At 50.6% G+C, this 20,751-nt stretch overlaps 1 protein-coding gene across 2 annotated transcripts; it reads left to right on the top strand.

Moving 5' to 3' along the window:
- The first annotated feature begins 2,521 nt into the window (after positions 1-2,521).
- NCF1 (neutrophil cytosolic factor 1) lies at positions 2,522-17,407 on the top strand. Of its 2 annotated transcripts, none has more exons than XM_065924793.1 (11): positions 2,522-2,644; positions 7,175-7,255; positions 10,089-10,164; positions 10,317-10,482; positions 11,492-11,547; positions 12,614-12,736; positions 13,481-13,588; positions 14,451-14,568; positions 16,176-16,283; positions 16,804-16,937; positions 17,117-17,407. In XM_065924793.1, exons 1-11 carry the CDS (start codon positions 2,573-2,575, stop codon positions 17,242-17,244), a joined length of 1,170 nt encoding a protein of 389 aa, XP_065780865.1. In that variant the 5' UTR covers positions 2,522-2,572; the 3' UTR covers positions 17,245-17,407. The 2 variants fall into 2 exon arrangements, with proteins under 2 accessions (XP_065780865.1, XP_065780866.1); XM_065924794.1 differs by having other exon boundaries at positions 2,624-2,644; positions 10,093-10,164.
- The last annotated feature ends 3,344 nt before the right edge of the window (positions 17,408-20,751 follow it).

Raw genomic sequence — 20,751 nt, 5'->3', positions numbered from 1 at the left:
AGCTTTTATTTATTAATGGCGTCTAATTTTGCTCATTTTTGTTTGTCTGTTTTATCTTTTTTTTCTTTCTAGTTTTGGTCATTTTCAAAAAAATAATCATTTGGTCACTTGTTTCATCCATGCATTAAAATAAATCCTATCTCATCCTGACAAAAAGCCTGCTTAGGGAAGTCCTGCGAGGTAAACATGAGCTCTTAGCGCTTCGTACTTTGGTCCCCTCCTCTCTGGCCCGGGTGTGGTGAGGAGCAAGGGGAGGTTGGGGAGACCGCAGGAGGGAAGTGGAGAGGTAGCAGCTGACGGCTCAGGCCGCTGGGTCGTGCCTGGCGTCTGCAGGACAGGGCAGTCTGGCCGGGCGGTTATGCAAGAGTGGAAAGACTTCTGAGAAGAAAGGAAGTCAGCGGCGGGCCGCAACCTGGACTTGCGCCCGGGAGGGGGTACCGCTTGCAGCCCGCCCCACCTGCCACTTCCTCTGCCCTTCCCAGGTGAGCAGCGCCGGGCGTCTGCCCTCGGTGCGGGACCGGACCGCAAGGCAGCACCCCGTGAGACGGGGAAGGCCAGAGACAAGCTGAGCATCCCTCAGGGCGGGGCATTTAGTGAATGATTAAAGGACCATCTCTCAGCTGCAAGCCAAGTGTCATGTGCTGTGGGTTTAAGGGAGGACCGCCATCCATCATGGGACACCAATCGGCCTATTCTTGCTTCCAACTTTCTGTTGTGGTAAAAGGCACCCACAGAGAAGGGCTGTGCATGAAACTCAACATGCCTAGGGCCGGGCTAATTTTAGGAAGTGAGCGCACTTGTGGAACTGGCGTCCTTATCAACAGAGCGAATCTCTTGCCGCCTCCGGGCCCCCTCCGCTCACTGCTGGTGCCCACCCCTGCCCCCAGAGGTCACCCTGGCTTCCAACCCCACTGACTGGCCTGGGAAGGGTTTGAGCTTGGGGTCAGTGGCATACTGCAGGAGGGGCATTTTGTCTGCTTCTCTATCCTCACGTTGTACCTGGAAGGTTCCCCCGTGTTGTGTGGGGCAGTTCTTTCCCATCGCTGAGCTGTGCATCCTTCTCTGCAGGCAGATCCCAGCTGTGTAAGTGGAAGTGACCAAGGACTGGCAGGCTGGTCACACCCAGGGTTGGTGACCTCGGGGTGACTGAGGAGCAGCATTGTCTAGAGGGGACCTGCCAAGCAATTCTTCCAGAACAGAGGAAAGAAATAGACCCCGAGCTTCCGAGATAACACCCCCTGCCAAAGGTCAAGCCTTGCCCCTGGTGGTCCCGGGGGACTCGTGGCTCTCAGAGTGCTCCCAGCGCTGATGGCCTTGGCCACCATCTCTCCCTCTTGGAATCTGAGAGTCTGGGCCACAAAGTGACCCTGCCCACCTGAGTTTGCCATCAAAATTCCTGGGTCTAAGACCAGTTGCTCTGTGACCTTGAACCAGCCCTGTAACCTCTGAGCTCCCAGAGTCCCTCGTCTCCCTGGCCAAGTGCCCCAGGCTTTGGCATCACCGACTCAATGGACATGGGTTTGAGCAAATCCCGAGAGTCGATGAAGGACAGGGAAGCCTGGCATGCTGCAGTCCATGGGGTCGTAAAGAGTCAGACAGGACTGAGCAAATAAACAACAACCCATCCTCTCCCAGCAAGCTACTCCTCCCTCACACCTGCATCCCAAATCCCCTTCTCCCCATTCTCAGCAGAGATGGGGGTCCACTTTCACTCAGGAGGAAACCAAGCTGGCTCTGAGGGGCCGTTCTTTGATCAGGATTTGAACCCGGGTCTTACTCTGCCCGCCCACTACTGTTCTCAGTCACACTCACCCAGGGTGTGCACCGGAGGCTTGCACACACTCCCTTGGAGGATTCATCACTCCATGAGCAATGCAGTTACTATCTGAATACTTGCAGAGGGCCCACTGCCTGCCAGGCACCAGCTCTGGGGCATTGGGGCCAGAGCCCTTGTCAAAACAGGCCAGACCCTTCTCTCACGGGGCTCATAATCTGACCTGGAAAGACATTGTAAAAATAAAACAGTGGGCAGTGCTCTGAGAAAAAAAAAAGAAAAGAGGAGTAGGGGCCCATGAAGTGTTGCTATTTTATGTGAGGTTATCAAGGAAGGCCTCTCGGAGGAGGTGCCCTTTCTCAGAGGAGAAACCTGCAGACAATGAGGGTGGGAGTTTCAGGCCTGCCGGAGATGGGCCAGGTGGAACGGGGCGTGCAAAGGCCTCGAAGTGCAAGTAGTGGGGGAGCTCCCATAACAGAGAAGCCAAGGCCGCTGGTGTAGGGAGCCAGGAGGAGAGAGCGGGGAGTCGGGCACCCCACTGGGGTCCTAGAGGCCACGGGGAGGACAGGGGCCAGAGTGTCCTTGCACACCTGCGTGCGTGTGGCCGCCCACGTCCCGCCACGGGAGCCCCAGGAATCCCAGAAAACGAAAGAAGAAGCCCTCTCTGCACGCTCCCTGCCCCCTCCTGCCACCTCCCCCCCACCGCCCTCCGCGACAGAGGCGACTTCCTCTTTCCAGCCGATTTAAGTCCCAGCCCCTGAGCACCCCGGAGGAGAGGGTGCCGCGCGCAGCCGAGCCATGGGGGACCACTTCATCCGCCACATTGCCCTCCTGGGCTTCGAGAAGCGCTTCGTCCCTAGCCAGCACTACGTGAGTACCGGCCGGGAGCGCCCCGCGCGGGGACAGACCTGGGGGTGGGTGGGGGGTGCACGTGCGGGTCCCTGCACAGCCCCGGGGCTCCTGGCCCGAGGGCAGAGGCTGCAGGGTCGTGGCCGAGGCTCCGGGTCCCCATCCGGCTCCGGGCCGCCCATCCAGGGCCGCAGTCCCTGTGAGCCCTTGAGGTGATGCGCGCCGCGCCCCCCCCCCCCGCCCCCCCCAGCCCAACTCCCTGCTCTCCACGCCAGCACGTGTCTCCGCCGGCCCCTCTGGGAGGGGTTCCCGGGAGGGCGCGCTGGTGGTGATCAGTTACATCAGAGTCACGGCCCCTCCTGTAGGGTGACACCACTGCCGGGACTCGAAGAGTCCCCCCTCTTGCCCCGGGGGAGCTGGGGAAGTGTTGGCTCAGACCCGGCCACCCCATCCATCAAAGGTCTCCAAACCCAGAGGAAGACCAGGCAGGGATCCACTTTGTAAACTGGCGCGTGGGCTGCATTCAGAGTATATGCGGAGCCCTTTCATCTTTTTTTAACTCTTAATTTTGAAATAATTTCAAATTTACAGAAATGTTGCCGCCGCAAAATGCCAATTACTCCAGCATTCCTTCACCCACATTTTCTCTCTGTGTGTCTCTCCCTCTGTTCTTTTGTCCCTCCCTCCCTTTCTCTCTCTCTGAATGTGTATTTCTGAATCGTTTGACAGTTATTTGGCGACATTGTGCTTCTTTACCCCTAAATATTACAAGTGTGTATTTCTTAAAACCAAGAACGTTCTCTTACATAACCAAAGGTGTCGAAGTGAGGAAATTAACCTTGATAAAACACTGCCATCCAGCCCACAGACTGTATTAGGATTTCAGCAATTGTCCTACTTGTCCCTTGGCAGGGGCGTTTTTTCAGGCCCAGGATCCAATCCAGGTTATCCTATGTATCTGAGTTGCCTCATCTCTTTGGTGTTCTCTGACCTGGATCAGTCTTAACCAGTCTTTGTCCTTCTCAATTTTGACTTTTTGAAGACATGGGACCAGTTATTTTGCAGAACGCCCCTCAATATCGCTGTTTCTGATACTTCTTACAGACTTTCCAATGGCTTAGCAAGTAAAGAATCCTCCTGCAATGCGGGAGACACAGGTTTGATACTTCCTTAGATTCCAATGGCTTCCCTGAAAGCTCAGATGGTAAAGAATCCTCCTGCAATGCAAGAGACCCTGGTTTGGATTCCTGGGTTGGGAAGATCTGCTGGAGAAGGGACAGGCTATCCACTCCAGTCTTCTAGGGCTTCCCGTGTGGCTCAGCTGGTAAAGAATCCACCTGCAATTTGGGAGACCTGGATTCGATCCCTGGCGTGGGAAGATCCCCTGGAGAAGGGAAAGGCTGCCCACTCCAGTATTCTGTCCTGGAGAATTCCATGGACTGTTTAGACCCTGGGGTTGTGAAGAGTCGGACACGACTGAGTGACTTTTCACTTTTCACTTTAGATCCCAATTATTCAAGGATACCCCGGAAGGGACTCTCTGTTCTTCTCTTTGATCCCATCAGGTGGCAGGTGATTTTTAGTTATTCCTATATTAGTGATGTTTGATCACTAAATCCTAAGTGTGTCCTCCAAGTTTCTCTGCTGTGAAGTTACTGTTTCCCCCTTTGTAATTCATAACTGGGCTTCCCTGGTGAGTCAGTGGTAAAGAATCCACCTGCCAATGCGGGAGATGTGGGTTTCATCCCTGGGTCTGGAAGAGATCCCCTGGAGAAGGAAATGGCAACCCACCCCAGTATTCTTGCCTGGAGAATTCCATGGACAGAGGAGCCTGGCGGGCTGTAGTCATTGGGGCGTAGAAGAGTTGAAGGAGACTTAGTGACTACAACAAGCAACCAAATTAATAACGAACTCATGGGGGAGGTTATGGAAAGCTGTGTGAATGTCCTGGGCCTTACAGACACTGGATGACTCTTGTTTGAATCAAATGACTATCACGATTGCCAAATAATGATTTTTAGACTCTACTGGTCCTTCTGCATGCATTAGTTAACATTTTCCTGTAAGTGTCTTCCCTTCTTCCTTATCTATGTCTGTATGGATCCGTGGATTCAGTGGGTCAGAGTCCATTACTATCAGTACTTATTTTGATGCTCAGAATGTTCTAGATTTGGTGACTGGGAGCTCCTTCAGGTTGGCCTCTGTGCCTTTTTTTTGATATATCATGTCATTCTTTGAGCACATTATTATTATTATTTTGGAGAGGGTACCAGAATTCATTCTTATGGCACAAGATGGTCCAGCTTAACCTGGACTGTCTCAGCCCTAGGCCTGGACTGAACTATTTCACCAAAGAACCCGGGTTCTTTAGTGGGAGTGATATTAGAACCCCAAATCTGGAAGCTAGGCGTGCTCATTGCCACAAAGGTGTCATGGCTCGTGAGTGCCTTTTCAGTGGACAGACGGGGAAATAGCCGTGTCGTATCATTCTTGCCTCTCATCGTTTTGTATCTGTAGCTCCTTTCTCTCACTGTGGGAGCAGTGGGTCCGGAGGAGATTGGTGTTTCACTCCTCTGCTCAGTTCTAAAGTAAACATAAATTTGTTTCAGAGTAACTACACCCACGCCACTATTAACAAAAACCTACTAACCTAATAAGTCAAATTTAAATTTTCTTTGCAGTTCTTTTTTTTTGCAGTTCTTTTTGTCCTTTAGGACTGAGAATAGTGACAGCACTGTAACTAAAAGCTACTTGGAGTCTTTTCCATTAAAAAAAATTTAGATTATTACCCATTTTATATACCATTAAGTTTCTTTGGTTTTCTTTGCTTTCCATTTTAAAGTTAAAAAATCCTTGTTGGTTTAATTTTATTTCTAAACATGTAAAATATTAGCAAGATCACCCATTTAAAGTGCACTGTGGTTTTGGGTATATTATGAGTTGTTCAACTCTCACAGCTATCTGATTTTTAGAGTATTTTAATCTTCCCCAGTGGTAGCTATTCTTTTTTTATTCCCCAATATTTTATTCTGAGAAACTTCAAATATAGACAGAAATTGAAAAAAATTTTACAGCAAAACAAAACCAAAAAATCTAACCAGTCATATGCTCACTATCTAGATTCTTCCATTAACATTACCTGTAGCACTTGTTTTATGATGCAAACCATCCATCCACCCATCAACCTATCTTTTTTTTGATGCACTTCAAGGCAAATCACAAATATCGGTACACTTTGCCCTGAATATTTCAGCATGCATATCACAGCTAGAGTTAAGCATTTGCTTATAGTTTTTTCTCTTTTGATGTAAAATTTGTGTAGAATGAAACCCACAAATCTTAGAGATACATTTACTGAGCTTTGACCCTGGGAGTCCCTACAGAACCCAAACTCTCATTGAAATGTTGACTGTGACCTTCACTCCATCTCTTGTCCCAGTCATTCCTTCCCAGCCCCTAGAAGCAACTATTTAAGGTGTCTTTTTCCACCTTGAATTAATGTGGTCACTCTAGAATGTCACAGACATGGAATGGTATGTAGCTTTTCATGCCTGACTTCTTGCATTCAGCACAGTGCTTTTAAGATTCATCCACGTGGTTGCAAATATCAGTTATCTGTTCTTTTGTGTGGCTGAGTGGTGTTCTTTTAACTGTTTTTGCAGGCTTATTTTTCTGTATTGAGTTTTGTTTGTTTGTTTGTTTTATATAATGGCTTTTTTTTTTTTTTTTTTTTTTTGGATATTGGAGAAGGAAATGGCAACCCACTCCAGTATTCTTGCCTGAAAAATCCCATGGACACAGGAACCTGGTGGGCTACAATCCATGGGATCCATATGACTTAGAGACCAAACCACCACAATTCTTATGTCATATGATTAACTCATGTGGATTGCACAATTCAGTGGTTTTGAGCACATTCACAGAGTTGCACAATCATCACTACAATCTGTTTTTTTTTTAATCACCCCAAAGAAATCCTATTCCCAGTCAAGCCTCAGCCCCTCTACCCCTAACCCCGCCCAGCCACTGGCAACCACAAATCTACTTTCTGTTTCAATAGATCTGTCTCTTCTGGACATCTCTTTTTCTTTTCTTTTTTATTTTGTGGCTGCGCCCTCGGCTTGTGGGATCTCAGTTCCCTGACCTAGGGCTGAACCTGGGCCCTCGACAGTAAAAGTGCAGAGTCCGGCCGCTGGATCACCAGGGGCTCCCTGGACATTTCATATAAATCCAGCCACACAACATCTTACTGTGTTGCGTTGCGTTTTGTTATCTGAGCCCAGCCCTTTCAGCATCTTACCTCCTGTTAACTCTCACACCAGCCCTAGCTGTGTGGTCCTACTTTTACCTCGAGTTTACAGAGAGGAATTTGAGTTAATCTGAGAGAGTTAATTTGCCCTGGGGTCCATGAACTTGGTGCTCTTTCTATGGCCCCGGTTTCCCCAAATAGCACTCTCCCTCCCAGTCCCAGTCCTGTGGGTTTCCACCGTGGGTGGGGGGCTGCCCGGACACGTGCTTGAACAAGGTCCCCGGTTCCTGCCTCCCCCCTAGGTCTACATGTTCTTGGTGAAATGGCAGGACCTGTCTGAGAAGGTGGTCTATCGGCGCTTCACCGAGATCTACGAATTCCACGTGAGTGCCGTGTGTGTGTGTGTGTGTGTGTGTGTGTGCGTGCGTGCGCGCGTAAGGAGGAGACACCACGTCCAGCCCCAGCTCTGCCTTCGGGGAGGGAAATTTAGAAACCCCCTCCCCTCCCAGCCCACAGTTAAGGGGGCATTTTTTTTAAAAAATTGAGGTGGAGTTGACTTACAATGTTGTGGGCATTATTTTTTTTTAATTTAAAGAAAACATTTAAAGTAATTTTTATTGTGAAAATATACGTAACATACACTTACCATTTTGCCTATTTTAAGCGTACAAGCCAGTGGCATGAAGCATGTTCGCTATGTCACGCTACCATCACCACCATCCATTTCTGAACATTCTCATCTTCCCAAACCAAAACTCTGCACCCACTCCACAGGAACTCAAGGCGGCTGTCTCTAGGGTCCTCCTGCTTGCTCTGTGCCCGCAGGGGGATGTCATCCCGGGAGCTTGCTCTTTCACTCACGGTCCCTGGGCCTGATGAAGACCCTGGTGGACTGGAAGGAGGGTGGATAATCCTGATACCCATGGAACCTAGTCTTCTTGCTTTGTGGGTGCCTGTTATCACCAGGATTTACATGGGAGAATCCCCCAGGGTTCCCAGCACCAGAGGCTGTTTGGACAAAATTGGGGGGAGCTTATGGTGGGGGTCACGGTGTGTGGAGCTTGGCTGCTGGGTCCTGGTCTAAGACATGGAGGGGCCACAAAAGCACTTCTCTTATTTGAATTATTTAAAGTGAAATGCAGATAAATATGAAGAAAAACTACATCCAGCCTTGTACACCAGCACCTGGAATCACAGCTGATGTAACTGGGCTTTTGCACATCTAAAAAGTCTTTTGCACAAGGCTTTTAGATAAAGGAGATGGGTCGACTTAAGAGGGAGGGGATATATATACACATATTTAAATGTTTAAATATATACATATAATTCTGGGCTTCCGTGATAGCTCAGCTGGTAAAGAATCTGCCTGCAATGCAGGAGACCCTGGTTCAATTCCTGGGTTGGGAAGATGCCCTGGAGAAGGGAAAGGCTACCCACTCCAGTATTCTTGGACTTGTACCAAAGAACCCTTGTACCAATGCAGGAGATGTAAGAGACTCAGGTTCAACCCCCTGAGTGGGAAAGATTCCTCTGGAAGAGGAAATGGCAACCTATTCCAGTATTCTTGCCTGGAGAATCCCATGGACAGAGGAGCCTGGAGGGCTACAGTCCATGGGGACGCAAAGAGTCAGACACGACCGAGCGACTAAGCACAGCACAGTTCATATATAATTATGACTGCTCTGTGTTGTTGTGCAGTAGAAACCTACTCAACATTGTAAAGCAGTTATCCTCCAATTAAACTTTGTAAGAAAAGATAAAGGAGATAAAGCACTGCAAAAGCAGTGGAAGCCTCCCTTCATCTCAGAGCCCATACCAGCTCCTACCCTTCATGGTTACACACACACACACACACACACACACACACACACGCAGCCCAGGAGCAACATACGGTAGTGTGGAGCGTGCATTTTCTGAGGAGTAGGTAAATGCCAACAGTGTGCCTTTTGCCTGTTTCTCAATCTTATTACCATCACTGGGTTACAATTTTGAGACCAGTCCATGATGATACATTGTGGGGCTCCATCTCACCTATTTAAACTGTTCTATTGTAGGATTAGCAACTCCCCCTTGCTTTTTTTTGTTTTCCATTTCTTTTTTTTTTTACTTTTTGGCCATGCCACGTGGCATGCAGGATCTTAGTTCCCTGTTGGGGGATTCAACCCACATTCCCAGTAGTGGAAGCATGGAGCGTTCACCACTGGACTGCCACTGAAGTCCCAGGATAAGCCCCTTTTATCACCTAGTGGACTCATTCATTCATCCAACCACTATTTATTGAGCCCCTGCTAAGTGCCGGGCACATTCTTCTTGATTGGTAGGCAATGCTGCTGAAAGGTATAAGAAACAGGTGCAAATCCTTGCCTGCCCTTGTAAGCCATATGTTCCAGTGGAGAAGTCAGGATAACAGACAGGCAAACAAATGAGTGATTTCTATAGTGTGTTAGATGGTCCTTAGACGGAGCAAAATAGAGCAGGGAGGGGGGTGGGAAGGGTGGGAGGAGGAGAGGCAGTTGTCAGGAAGGAGGCCTTGTGAGGGGGAGATAGCTGAGCAAGGACTTGAAGAAGGAGAAAGAGGGAGAGAGTGAGCTATTGATCTGCGTGTAGGGGGAAGAATGGGGATAACACATGCAAAGGCCCTGGGACAGGAGTGGGCCTGGAGCTTCCAAGAGTGGCTGGGGCAGAGGGAACAGGGGGAGAGTGATGGCAGGAGAAGTTTGAGCTGGCAGAGGCAGGTCACATGGCACCGTGTGGAACAACGTGGCCTTTGTTTCCATTCTGAGTGAGTTGAGAGGCAGGGAAAGTTCTGAGGGAGGGACGGAGGGAGAAGGGGAGAGACAGGATACAACCTGGGTTTTAAGAGGATGCCTCTGGATGGTGGATTGAGGACAGACCAGGAGAGAGGGGGCAATGACATAAGAAGGTTGTAATAATCAAACCAGGCAGAAGTGGGCGTAGTGAAAAGGATCAGATTCTGAACAGATTTGGGGAGCAGAGCCAAAAGGATTGGCTGGTGAGTTGGATGTGAGGTGGGAGAGAAAGAAGAATTCAGGATGCCACCAGAAGCTTCTTTCTTGCTGTTCAGTCGCTAAGTTGCGTCCGACTCTTTGGACTGCTCCTCGCCCCAGCGATTAGGAAGTATTTAGGGCGTGTCCAATTCCATGCCTTTACAACGCTCTAATAAAACGATGCCTTCATGTTTGCTTTTCTGTCTAGAAAGGCTTAAAGGAGATGTTTCCTATTGAGGCGGGGGACATCAACCCAGAAAATAGGATCATCCCGCACCTGCCAGGTGAGGAGTGGGGCTGAGTCACCTGGGTGGGCTCCCCTGCCCCGGCTCCCCTCATCTGCCCTCTGACTGTCCCCTCCACTCCCACCATCTCTGGACTTGACCTTGCAAGTATGCTTACTGGTCCTTCTGGTGTCCTTCCCTGGTCCTGCCAGCCCCGCGGTGGTTTGATGGGCAGCGGGCGGCCGAGAGCCGCCAGGGCACTCTTACCGAGTACTGCAGCACGCTCATGAGCCTGCCTGTCAAGATCTCCCGCTGCCCGCACTTCCTCGACTTCTTCAGGGTGCGCCCCGACGACCTCAAGCTCCCCACAGACAGCCAGTGAGTGGTGGGAGAGGGAAGGGTGGTTGGCTCAACCTGGAGAGGGCAGGGCTTTCCCATGTTACACAGGAAGAGCCTGAGGATCAGAGAGGGCAGGCGACTTGCCCAAAGTCACACAGCGAGAAAGTGAAGGAGGCAGGATTCCAGCTCAGAGGGACACCCCCAGCATCCCTGCCAGACTTCTACCTGCACCCCTCTGAGCCTCAGGATGCTGGGGGTGGGGTGGAGGACACACTCTGGGCTGGGGGTGCTAAGTCCGCGGTCCTTGTCCTGGCTTTGCCTGGCCGTGGGACCTGGAGCCTTCTGAAAGCAGCTTCCCCAACTGTGACCCAGTGGTGAGGGCCAGACGCAGTAGTGGGTGCCCGGGAGAGTGCTCATAAACTGGGAGGTGCGGAGCCCCCGAAAGGATATGGGGCTTGGTGGCCTCTGTTCATTCCTGAGCATGTCTCAGGCACCTCCTCTCCTTTGCCACCTCATTCTCTGCCTGCCCTCGCCCTAGGGGTCTCCTGGACGCAGGGCCCTCCATGGACGGCATCAGAGAAGCTGAGTGAGATCTCAGGGAATGTGCTGCCGAAGGTCCCTCTCTCTGTCCCTCTCTGGTACTGAGCGCCAGGGGATGCCTGGAGAGCAGGGTTTGCCATAGACAGACAGCAGTACTCCAGTTAGTGCTTCTGGACCCCTGAACACACCCCTGGTCCCAGGCAGGGCAGCTCCCCTCGGCCCCTGGGGGACAGGGCGCCCACCCGCAGTTGGCTCCAGCAGAAGGGAGCTGGCCTACAAGCCTTCTCCTTTGGGTCTGCAGGAAGCTGGGCAACCCCCCTCAGGCTCCAAACAGCTCCTTCTTTCTTCAAAATCCCTTCCTCCCAGTCTAGTCGCTCCCTTCTCTCTGCGGTGGCCCCCATTTCCCACGTTCCTTTTGGGAACTGTCTCGGGAAGTTCTTCTGTAGGCCTGTCCTGAGCATCCCAGGGGGAAGCCCAGTGGTCTAACCCAGACTGTTCTCTGCTGCAGGGTGAAAAAGCCAGAGACATACCTGATGCCCAAAGATGGCAAAAGCAACACTGCGGGTAAGAGGCTGGGGCAGCCCAGCGTGGTCACCCTCAGGGACCGTTGACACGATCAGGGACCCGTGCTCGGGGTATGTGGGGAAAGAGCAGGAGATGAGAGTGGCTGTGAAGGGTCTTGGTGGCTGCACTAAAGAGTTGGGGTCTTGGGACTTCCTTGGTGTCCAGTGGCTGAGACTCTGCACTTCATGCGGGGAGTGTGGGTTCGAACCCTGGTTGGGGCAGTAAGATCCCACGTGCTGTGGGGCATGGCTAAAAAGTTAAAAAAAAAAAAGAGTTGGAGTTTTGGGAGCTCACCTCTGTGGCTGCAGCGCCAAGCACAGACCCTGGCTCCAGACAGCCCAGGGAATGTTCTGGCTGAATGAATGATCAGATTTGGGGGCAAAAGTGGCCTTTAGTGGCCCAAATACACTCAGATTCGAAGGTACTGGGAATTGGGGCTTCAATATATGAATCTGGTGGTGGGGGTGGATACAAGTCAGGGCTTAACAGGCAGCTGCAGCATCACCTGGGGGCTGGTTAGAGATACAGACCCTCAGTTCCTACCCGAGACCTATGAAATCAGTGCTTGTGTTTCAGCGAGATCCCTGGGTGATTTGTTTGCACATTAAAGGTTTTTTTTTTTTTAATTATTTACTTATTTATTTGGCGGCACCGGTAGAGGCATGCGAACTCTTAGTTGCAGCATGTGGGATCTAGTGCCCTGATCAGGGATCAAACCCAGGGCTCCCTGGAGCATGGAGTCTTAGCCACTGGACCACAAGGGAAGTCCCCTGTGCACATTAATGTTGAGAAAGGCTGCTTGCAAACCTCATCAAATGAGAGAGAGCGTGTGTAAAGTGTGCGGCCAGTGTCTGGCACACAGTAGGTGCTGAATAGGCGCAGGGTTGCGAAGCCTAGCTTGTCTCTGCTGCTTTCCAGTACACAGGGCGTGTCTACCCCCGGCCTGTCTGGAGCTGGGTGGGGACAGGACATCAGTTCCCGTCCTGGCGATCCACCCAGGGCCCGCAGGGGAGAGCCGGGAGGAGGTACCCACCGTGTCCACTCACCCTGCCCTCCCTCTGCCCAGACATCACGGGCCCCATCATCCTGCAGACGTACCGCGCCATCGCTGACTATGAGAAGGGTTCGAGCTCCCAGATGGCGCTGGCCACGGGCGATGTGGTGGACGTCGTGGAGAAGAACGAGAGCGGTCAGCTTCCTCACCCTGCCTGGACCTCCCTCCCCTGGTGCCTGGGCCGCCAGCCACAAGCCCCCACCAAGGCTCTGCCCCCTGGGGAACAGCCTTGGGCCTCCTCCCCGCCTGGCCCACAGCGGGGCTCTGGCTCCTTTGGGGGCCCTGGCTGTCCTCCCCACACTGGGCGGAGCGGGGCGCAGAGGTGGGGGTGGTCACCCTCTCTCTGAGAGTGCGCCCCCTGCTCTGGGAATCTGCACACATTCGGGGCCGTGACAGAGCATCTCTGCCGGGATACAGCCGGGTGGGGAGGCAAACTTCTCATCACGCCTGTGAAGTGGACTCTGAACTGTAGTTCTGTGGTCCTCTATGTACCGGTGTGTGTGATTTTGGCATGCAGTGTGGTGAAGGTGACAGGCTTCCCAGGTGGCACAGTGGTAAAGAATCTGCCTGCCAATGCAGGAGATGCAAGAGATGCGGATTCGGTTCCTGGGTCAGTACGATCCCCTGGACTAGGAATTGGCGACCCGCTCCAGTATTCTTGCCTGGAAAATTCCATGGGCAGAGGAGCCTGGTGGGCTACAGTCCAGGGGGCCACAAAGGGTCAGACACCACTGAGCACACACACACACAATCAGTCTGAATGCGAATGTTGCATGTCTGTGTGTCTGCGTCTGCGTGTCCTCACCCCTCCCCACCCGGTGATGGCTGAGGGAGGCTCCCAGGCCTGCCCGGACTTACTGCCCTGTGTCCCTGACACAGGCTGGTGGTTCTGCCAAATGAAGACGAAGCGGGGCTGGGTCCCAGCGTCCTACTTGGAGCCCCTGGACAGTCCTGATGAAGCCGAGGACCCGGAACCCAACTATGAAGGTGCCCGCTGCCTTCCCCAGCTGCAGGGGTGGGAGGAGGAGGAGGAGGGGCCCAGGGATATTGAGGAGCCAGAGTGACTGCTTTGGGGTCTGACATGACTGAGGGCTGGGCAGAGACGGAGGCAGGGCTGAGACCCCAGAGTATAGGTTGGGGTAGGAGGTGGTGCCTTTGGTCAGGACAGGGGGAACCAGGAGGTAGAATAGAGGAGAGAGGGTGATGAGGTCAATCTGGACACGTGGTGGCTGTCAACCTGGGGCTGGGTCCAGTGGGAAGTGGCACCGTGAGCCAGCCTGAGTGTCAGGAAGGAGGGCTGCCTGGAGGTGGGGGCATCGTGGCTGACTTAGAATGGGAAAATGGGCAGCCTCTGGGTTGGAAGGGGTCTATGTGGGGTTTGATAAAAAAAATGTTTTGGTTGCCCATATCTTCAAATATTAATAGAAAGAGTTTACAATTTTATGTGGATTTGTGGCTCCTCTTTAAAAACTGGGCAAGACGTGTATACAGGGCTGGCAGCCCCACATGTGAACAGTGGGCTGGAGTGATGGCTCAAATGCCACTGGACGGGTCCTCTTCCTCCGCACTTCCTGTCTGGCCACTCCTCATGTGCAGGTGGCTGGCCAGGTCTCTGGGGTCATGGGAGCTCTGGCCTCCGGTGTGGATGGCGGTGGGTGGGAGTGGGCGAGCTCCCGTGAGTAGAGCAGGCAAAGGATAGAAGTCCAGGGTGTCCCCAGGAGGAGTGGGGAGAACTGGAGCAGATGGTGTCCTGAGCTCCGGCTGGAGGAAGCCCCAGGCCCAGAGAGGAGGGGGAGGGTGGGGAGCCACGTGCTGGGTGGACCTTCGCAGCATGCCCCTCCCCCTCCAGGTGAGCCCTACGTCACCATCAAAGCCTACAGTGGGGTGCTGGAGGACGAGATGTCCTTGGAGGAGGGTGAAACCATTGAGGTCATTCATAAGCTCCTGGATGGCTGGTGGGTCGTCAGGTAGGAGAGTCGCGCCCCCTCTCTCTCCCTCCCACTCCACCTGTCCTGAGAGTCAGCCTGGCCCAAGACTGGACCTGTGCGGGCTCAGTGCCGACCTGACTGTGACTCTGGGTAGGCCACCGCCTCTCTCTGTGCTGTTCCCATTTTGGAAGCAGATTGCTTCCATGCCAGTCTGCTCGTATCGTGGGGTTCGGTCTCCTTGTCTGAGTGGGCACTTCTTTCCTTTGTGACTTGGGATCATGTCCCCTGACCAGTCCATCTATTCATTCTCCAGCAACACAATTAATTGTGTTAATTATTATCTTTTAAAAAAACACAGTACCATTTTAAAAAGATTTATTATTTACTTTTGGCTGCTCTGGGGCTTTGTTGCTGCATGCGGACTTTCTCTAGCTGCAGTGAGCCGGGGCTGCTCTTCGTTGCGGAATATGGGCTTCTCCTTGCAGTGGCTTCTTGTTGCAGAGCACGGGTTCCAGGTGCTCAGGCTTTAGTAGTGGCGGATCAGGGATAGAACCTGTGTCCCCTGCATTGGCAAGTAGATTCTTAACCACCAGACCACCAGACGAAGTCCCTGAATGAATTATTATATTTGACAGCTGCTAGAACAGACCCTGTCATCCCTTTTCCTTTTAAATCCTTGTAATTTTCACCAGTTCATTCCTTCAAATGAATGTAAGAATACTAGTTTTTCCTGATTCTGGGGAAAGCAGAGTGCTGGGGTCTTACACACGATTGCCAAATCTGGAGTCACAGTGCCTATCTGTGACCCCCATGAGCTTGTGGCCACAACACCCCCCATCAGCATGGCCCTCCACTGAAGACTTTGAGGCAGGATTTCTCCAACTTTTTCATTTTTATTGGTGAAAGTTGTTTTACAACGTTGTGTTAGTTTCTGTTGCACAGCAAAGTGAATTAGTTTTTAGACTCAAATTCAGTGAACCCCCATCATGCACTCCTGAGACAATATTTGTGATTCTCCCACCAGCCAAGAAGAATGGGTTTTACTGAGTGAAGTCTGTATCATGCAAAGGCTACTGTTTTGTTTTTGTTTTTTTAACTCCCAAATGTAGTAGTAAGAATGGGAAGAAAAATCTTCTCAACCAATGGTGCTGGAACAACTGGATATCCCTGGGAGGGGGCGGTGGGAAATGAAACTTGACCCTGCCTCACAGGGTCAAATAAATACACCTTTATTTGGGATGGATCGCAGGTTTTACCAAGCACAAAACCCCAAACTAAGAAGCTTTTGGAAGAAAGCATAAGGGAACTTGTTGACTTGGAAGTGGGCAAAGATTTCTTAGGACCCAGGAGACCATCACCTTACATAAGAGAAAAAGGGACAAATACAAGATCGCAAACACCTGTCCCGGGAGAGCTGGATCTGCTAATTGACTCCGCTTCTCGGTGTCACAACTAGGAAGGCCTGAGTCACACCCATGAGGAAGTCGAGGCACACAGGTGCAGGGGCTGGTGCTAGCTGCTGTGTTTGCAACCTCCCAGCGGCCTTGACCCCAGATGACCCTAAGGGACCCTTGACCCCATGTCTGAGGCTCCATCCCCTCTCCTGGCCGTCACTGCTCAGACCTCAGCGGCTGCCTCTGTTACAGGAAAGAAGATGTCACAGGTTACTTTCCATCCATGTTCCTGCAGAAGGCAGGGCAGGACGTAGCCCAGGCCCGAAGCCAGATCAAGAGCCGGGGGGCGCCGCCCCGCAGGTGAGCAAGGGTCCGGGGGCAGTGGGGGCAGGCTGGGCGGGGCTGAGGAGGGTGTACCTCGGCTTCCCTTTGTGGGTCCAGGCCCTAGGTTGGCAGTGCTAGGGCGGGGGGTTGGGGGGGAGACGGGGCCCTGGAGTGCCCTCCTACACTGTGGGACCGGCACAAGGGCAGCAGGGAAGCAGGGCTGAGAGATGGAAGTGGGGGCACCGGTGCCCACCGTCCTTGGGATGGCCCCTGAGGGCTGGGGCAGGCCGGAGGGCTTCCTGCGGAGGGGGTAGGCTGAAGGCCGGCTGGGGAGGGAGTGAGAAATGGGCCTGGGCTCTCAGGGCAGGGGGTCCGTGTCGGGGAGGGGCAGTGGCCTTCATGGCTATCGGGGCTGGGCAGGACTCCCTCCACCGGCTCCACTTCCTCGGCCTATTCGTTGGACCCCAGGGCTGGCCATTAGAGTCCCCTCGGGTAGGGCGGCGGCAAGGGTGCGGACGCAGGGCGATAACTAAACCCCCTCTCCTGCTGGACCCAGGTCGTCCATCCGCAACGCACACAGCATCCACCAGCGGTCACGGAAGCGCCTGAGTCAGGACACCTATCGGCGCAACAGTGTCAGTTTTACGAAGCAGCGCCGCCGCCGGCCGGGACACCCCGGGAGCGCCCTGAGTGAGTGCTGGCCGGGGACTGGGGGCGGGGCCGGGCAATGGAGGCGGAGCTGTGATGGAGGCGGGGTCTGGGGCGGGGCCGGGCGGTGGGGGCGGGGCCATGAGGATGGGGCCCGAAAAGTGAAGCGAGGCGGTGCAGAGCAGGAGGGGCGGGCCTCACCTGGTGCTGTCCACCCGCAGAGGAACAGCAGCAACCCCAGACCGAGCGCCCCAAGCCGCAGCCGGCCGTGCCCCCGAGGCCCAGCGCAGACCTCATCCTGCACCGCTGCAGCGAGAGCACCAAGCGGAAGCTGGCCTCCGCTGTCTGAGGCCGCCCCCACGTGATGCTCTCCCCACCCCCAGCCCCTAAACTTGTATATACGTGTATAGAGCCTGAGGCTGGCAGCCCCTGGCCCGCGCCCCACCTAGCTGTTCGACACCCTTAATAAACGTTGCTTGGAGGGGACTGATGCTTTGAAAAGTCGCGCCGCGGGCAACGCCCTTGATATTTCTAGACTTAGGACTGGAGGCTGTGAGGTCTGTTGGGGAAGTTGCAAGAACTGAGGTCCGGTTGCATACTTCTCTGGCCTTGGCCAAGACCAAGTTTGCACAAGGCCAAGTGCAAGAGGAAGCGCCAGCTTCTTCTGGCTGTTCGCCTGAACAGACTGCCTGCTTGAACTCTGGCCTCACTGCAGAAGAGTCCTGAAGAAGAGTGGACACAGTGCATAGCTGGGGCGGGGCGGGGTGGTGTGGGTGCGGGTCAGGGCTGTAGTTGGCTTTGCTTGTACACTTTGATTGCCCAAAAAAACCCTGTAATTTAGGTTTAGGGAAACACACACCATAAACTGAAAGGGAAGAAATGGAGAGAGACATTCATGCAAACAGAAACTGCTGGAGTAGCTATACTTAGAGAAAATAGACTTTGTAACAAAGACTGTAATAAGAGACAAAGGCATTCCATAACAATAAAGGGGTCAATCCTTTATAAGGGGATATAACATTTGTAAATATTTATGCACCCAACATAGGAGCACTAACATATACAAAGCGAATATTAACAGACCCAAAGGGAGAAACCGACAACAATACAATAATAGGAGGGGACTTTAATACTCTGTTTACATTAATGAACAGGTCATCTACCCAGAAAATCAGTAAGTGTTTTCCAAGATAAATCATATATTGGATTGCAAAACTAGTTTTAACAAATATAAGAGGATTGAAGTCATATTAAACATTTTTTTCAGTCATGGTGGTATGAAACTAGAAATTAATTACAGGAAGAAAACTGGAAGACTCACAAATGTGGAGGTTAAACAAGTTATAAACAACCAATGAGTCAAAGAAAAAAATCAAAAGAGAAACAAAAACACCTTGAGACAAATGAAAACAGAAGTGAAACATACCAAAACTTATGAAATGCAGTAAAAGCAGCTCTGAGAGGGAAGTTCATAGCAATAAATGCTTACCTCAAGAAACAAGAAAAGTCTCAAGCAACCTAACTGTACACCCCAAGGAACTAGAAAAAAAAAAAAGAGCAAATGAAGCCCAAAGTTAATAGGAAGAAGGAAGGAACAAAAATTATAGCAGAAATAAATGAAATAAAGACTGAAAAGACAATAGAAAAGATCAATGAAACTAAGAACTGGTTCTTAGAAAATATAAACAAAATTGACAAACTTTTAGCTAGATTCAGCAAGAGAAAAAGAGAGAGGACTCAAATCAGAAATAAAAGAGGAGATGTTACAGCTGATACCACAGAATACAAAGGATCAGAAGGGACTACTATGGACAATTATATGCCAAACGAAATGGATAAACTGGGCAACCAAGGAGAAATGGATAAATTGCTGGAAACATACAATCTACAAAGCTTGAATCATAATGAAATAGAAAATCTGAAATGAAAATCTCAAATGAAACAGACCAATTGTTAGCAAAGAGGTTAGGAGTTTGAATCAGCAAAACAAAGAAACAAAAAACTCTCAACAAGCAAAAGTCCAGGACCAGATGGCTTCACTGGTGAATTCTACCAAACATTCAAAGAACAGTTATTATAAGATCAATCTTTATCAAACTCTTCCAAAAAATTTGTGAGAGGGGAACTCTTTCAAATGTATTTTACGAGGCCACCGTTACCCTGACAAAGGATGCCACAAAACAAGAAAATTACAGGCCAATATCTCTGATTACCCTAGATACAAAATTCTTCAAAGAATACTAGTAAACAGAATTCAACAATACCTTTGATCACACTGCATGATCAAGCGGAATTTATTCCAGGGATGCAACAGTGGTTCAATAATCAGTCAATGATACACCATATTAACAACATGAAGGTTGAAAATCATATGATCATCTCAGTAGATGCAGAAGAAGCATTTGACAAGATTCAACATCCATTTATGACAAGAATACTCAACCAAGCGGATATGTAGGGAACATACCTCAACATAGTAAAGGCCGTGTGTAAGGAGTACATAGAACATCAAATTCAGTGGTGAAAAGCTAACAGCTTTTCCTCTAAGATCAGGAACAAGAAAATGATGTGTGATCTCACCACGTTCATTTCTCAAAAAAGATTAAAAACAGAACTACCATATGATCCAGGAGTTCTATCAGAATTATATGAAGAAAATGAAAACACTAAAAAAAAAGAAAAAAAAAGGAAAACACTAATTGAAAAAGACAACTGCATCTTGAAGTTCACTGCAGCATCATTTACAATAGCCAAGATATAGAGACAACCTAAGTGGCCATCAGTGGATGACTAGATAAAGAAATTGTGGCATAAATATAAAATGGAATATTATTCAGCCATAAAAAATAATAAAATCTTACCACTTGCAACAAAGTGAATGGCATTTGAGGGCATTATGCTAAGTGAAGTCAGGCAGAGAAAGACAAAGAGTGTATTATCTCTCTTATATGTGGAATCTAAAAGGCAAACAAAAAACAACATATAGAAAACAGGCTGATGGCTGTAAGAGGTGGGAGGTGACAAGGTAGAAGAAATGGGTGAATTGGTTATTTATTTTAGTTTAAATAAATTGAATAAACATTTTTTAAACTGGCAAATATAAATAGGAGAATATAATTGATCTTGCATTCGAGATTTAATTGACAATAGCTGTCCTGGGGTGATTGCTAAGGCATAGAAGGGGCACAGAAATTTGAACATTTACCCAGTTTTCCCTCCCTGAGAAACAGTGGGGGTCTTGGCTAATTTAAGAGCTGTGAATATTCAGTGAAGGACAATAGCTTATCAAACACACAGAGGATTGTAAATTGGCTATAGAGACAGGGTGCCTCTGACTATTCAGAGAGCCTGCCCAGTTAGGGAGTTGTACCAGAAAGCAATTATTACCACCCATTCCAGCACTGCAGCTGGCCCAGGGCCTTCACATCTCTGCTGATGGGTCTTTCTCCAGATGCAAAGACACTACAGTGCAAACTAGAATTGCAAATCTTATAAAAAACAGAGTTGGACCTTAAAGAAATCTGACTGCCGAAGAACTGATGCTTTTGAACTCTGGTGTTGGAGAAGACTCTTGAGAGTCCCTTGGACTGCAAGGAGATCAAACCAGTCAATCCTAAAGGAAATCACTCCTGAATATTCATTGGAAAGACTGATGCTGAAGCTGAAGCTCTAACACTTTGGCCACCTGATGCAAACAGCTGACTCATTAGAAAAGGCCCTCATGCTGGGAAAGATTGAAGGCAGGAGGAGAAGGGGACGACAGAGGATGAGATGGTTGGATGACATCACCGACTGGATGGACAGGAGTTTTGAGCAAGCTCCGGGAGTTGGTGATGGACAGGGAAGCCTGGCATGC

The sequence above is a fragment of the Muntiacus reevesi genome, chromosome 2 (genome assembly GCF_963930625.1).
Source record: "Muntiacus reevesi chromosome 2, mMunRee1.1, whole genome shotgun sequence".
NCBI lineage: Eukaryota > Metazoa > Chordata > Mammalia > Artiodactyla > Cervidae > Muntiacus > Muntiacus reevesi.
The sequence above is the reverse complement of the archived record's forward strand: the minus strand, read 5'-3'. Positions and strand labels throughout refer to the sequence as shown.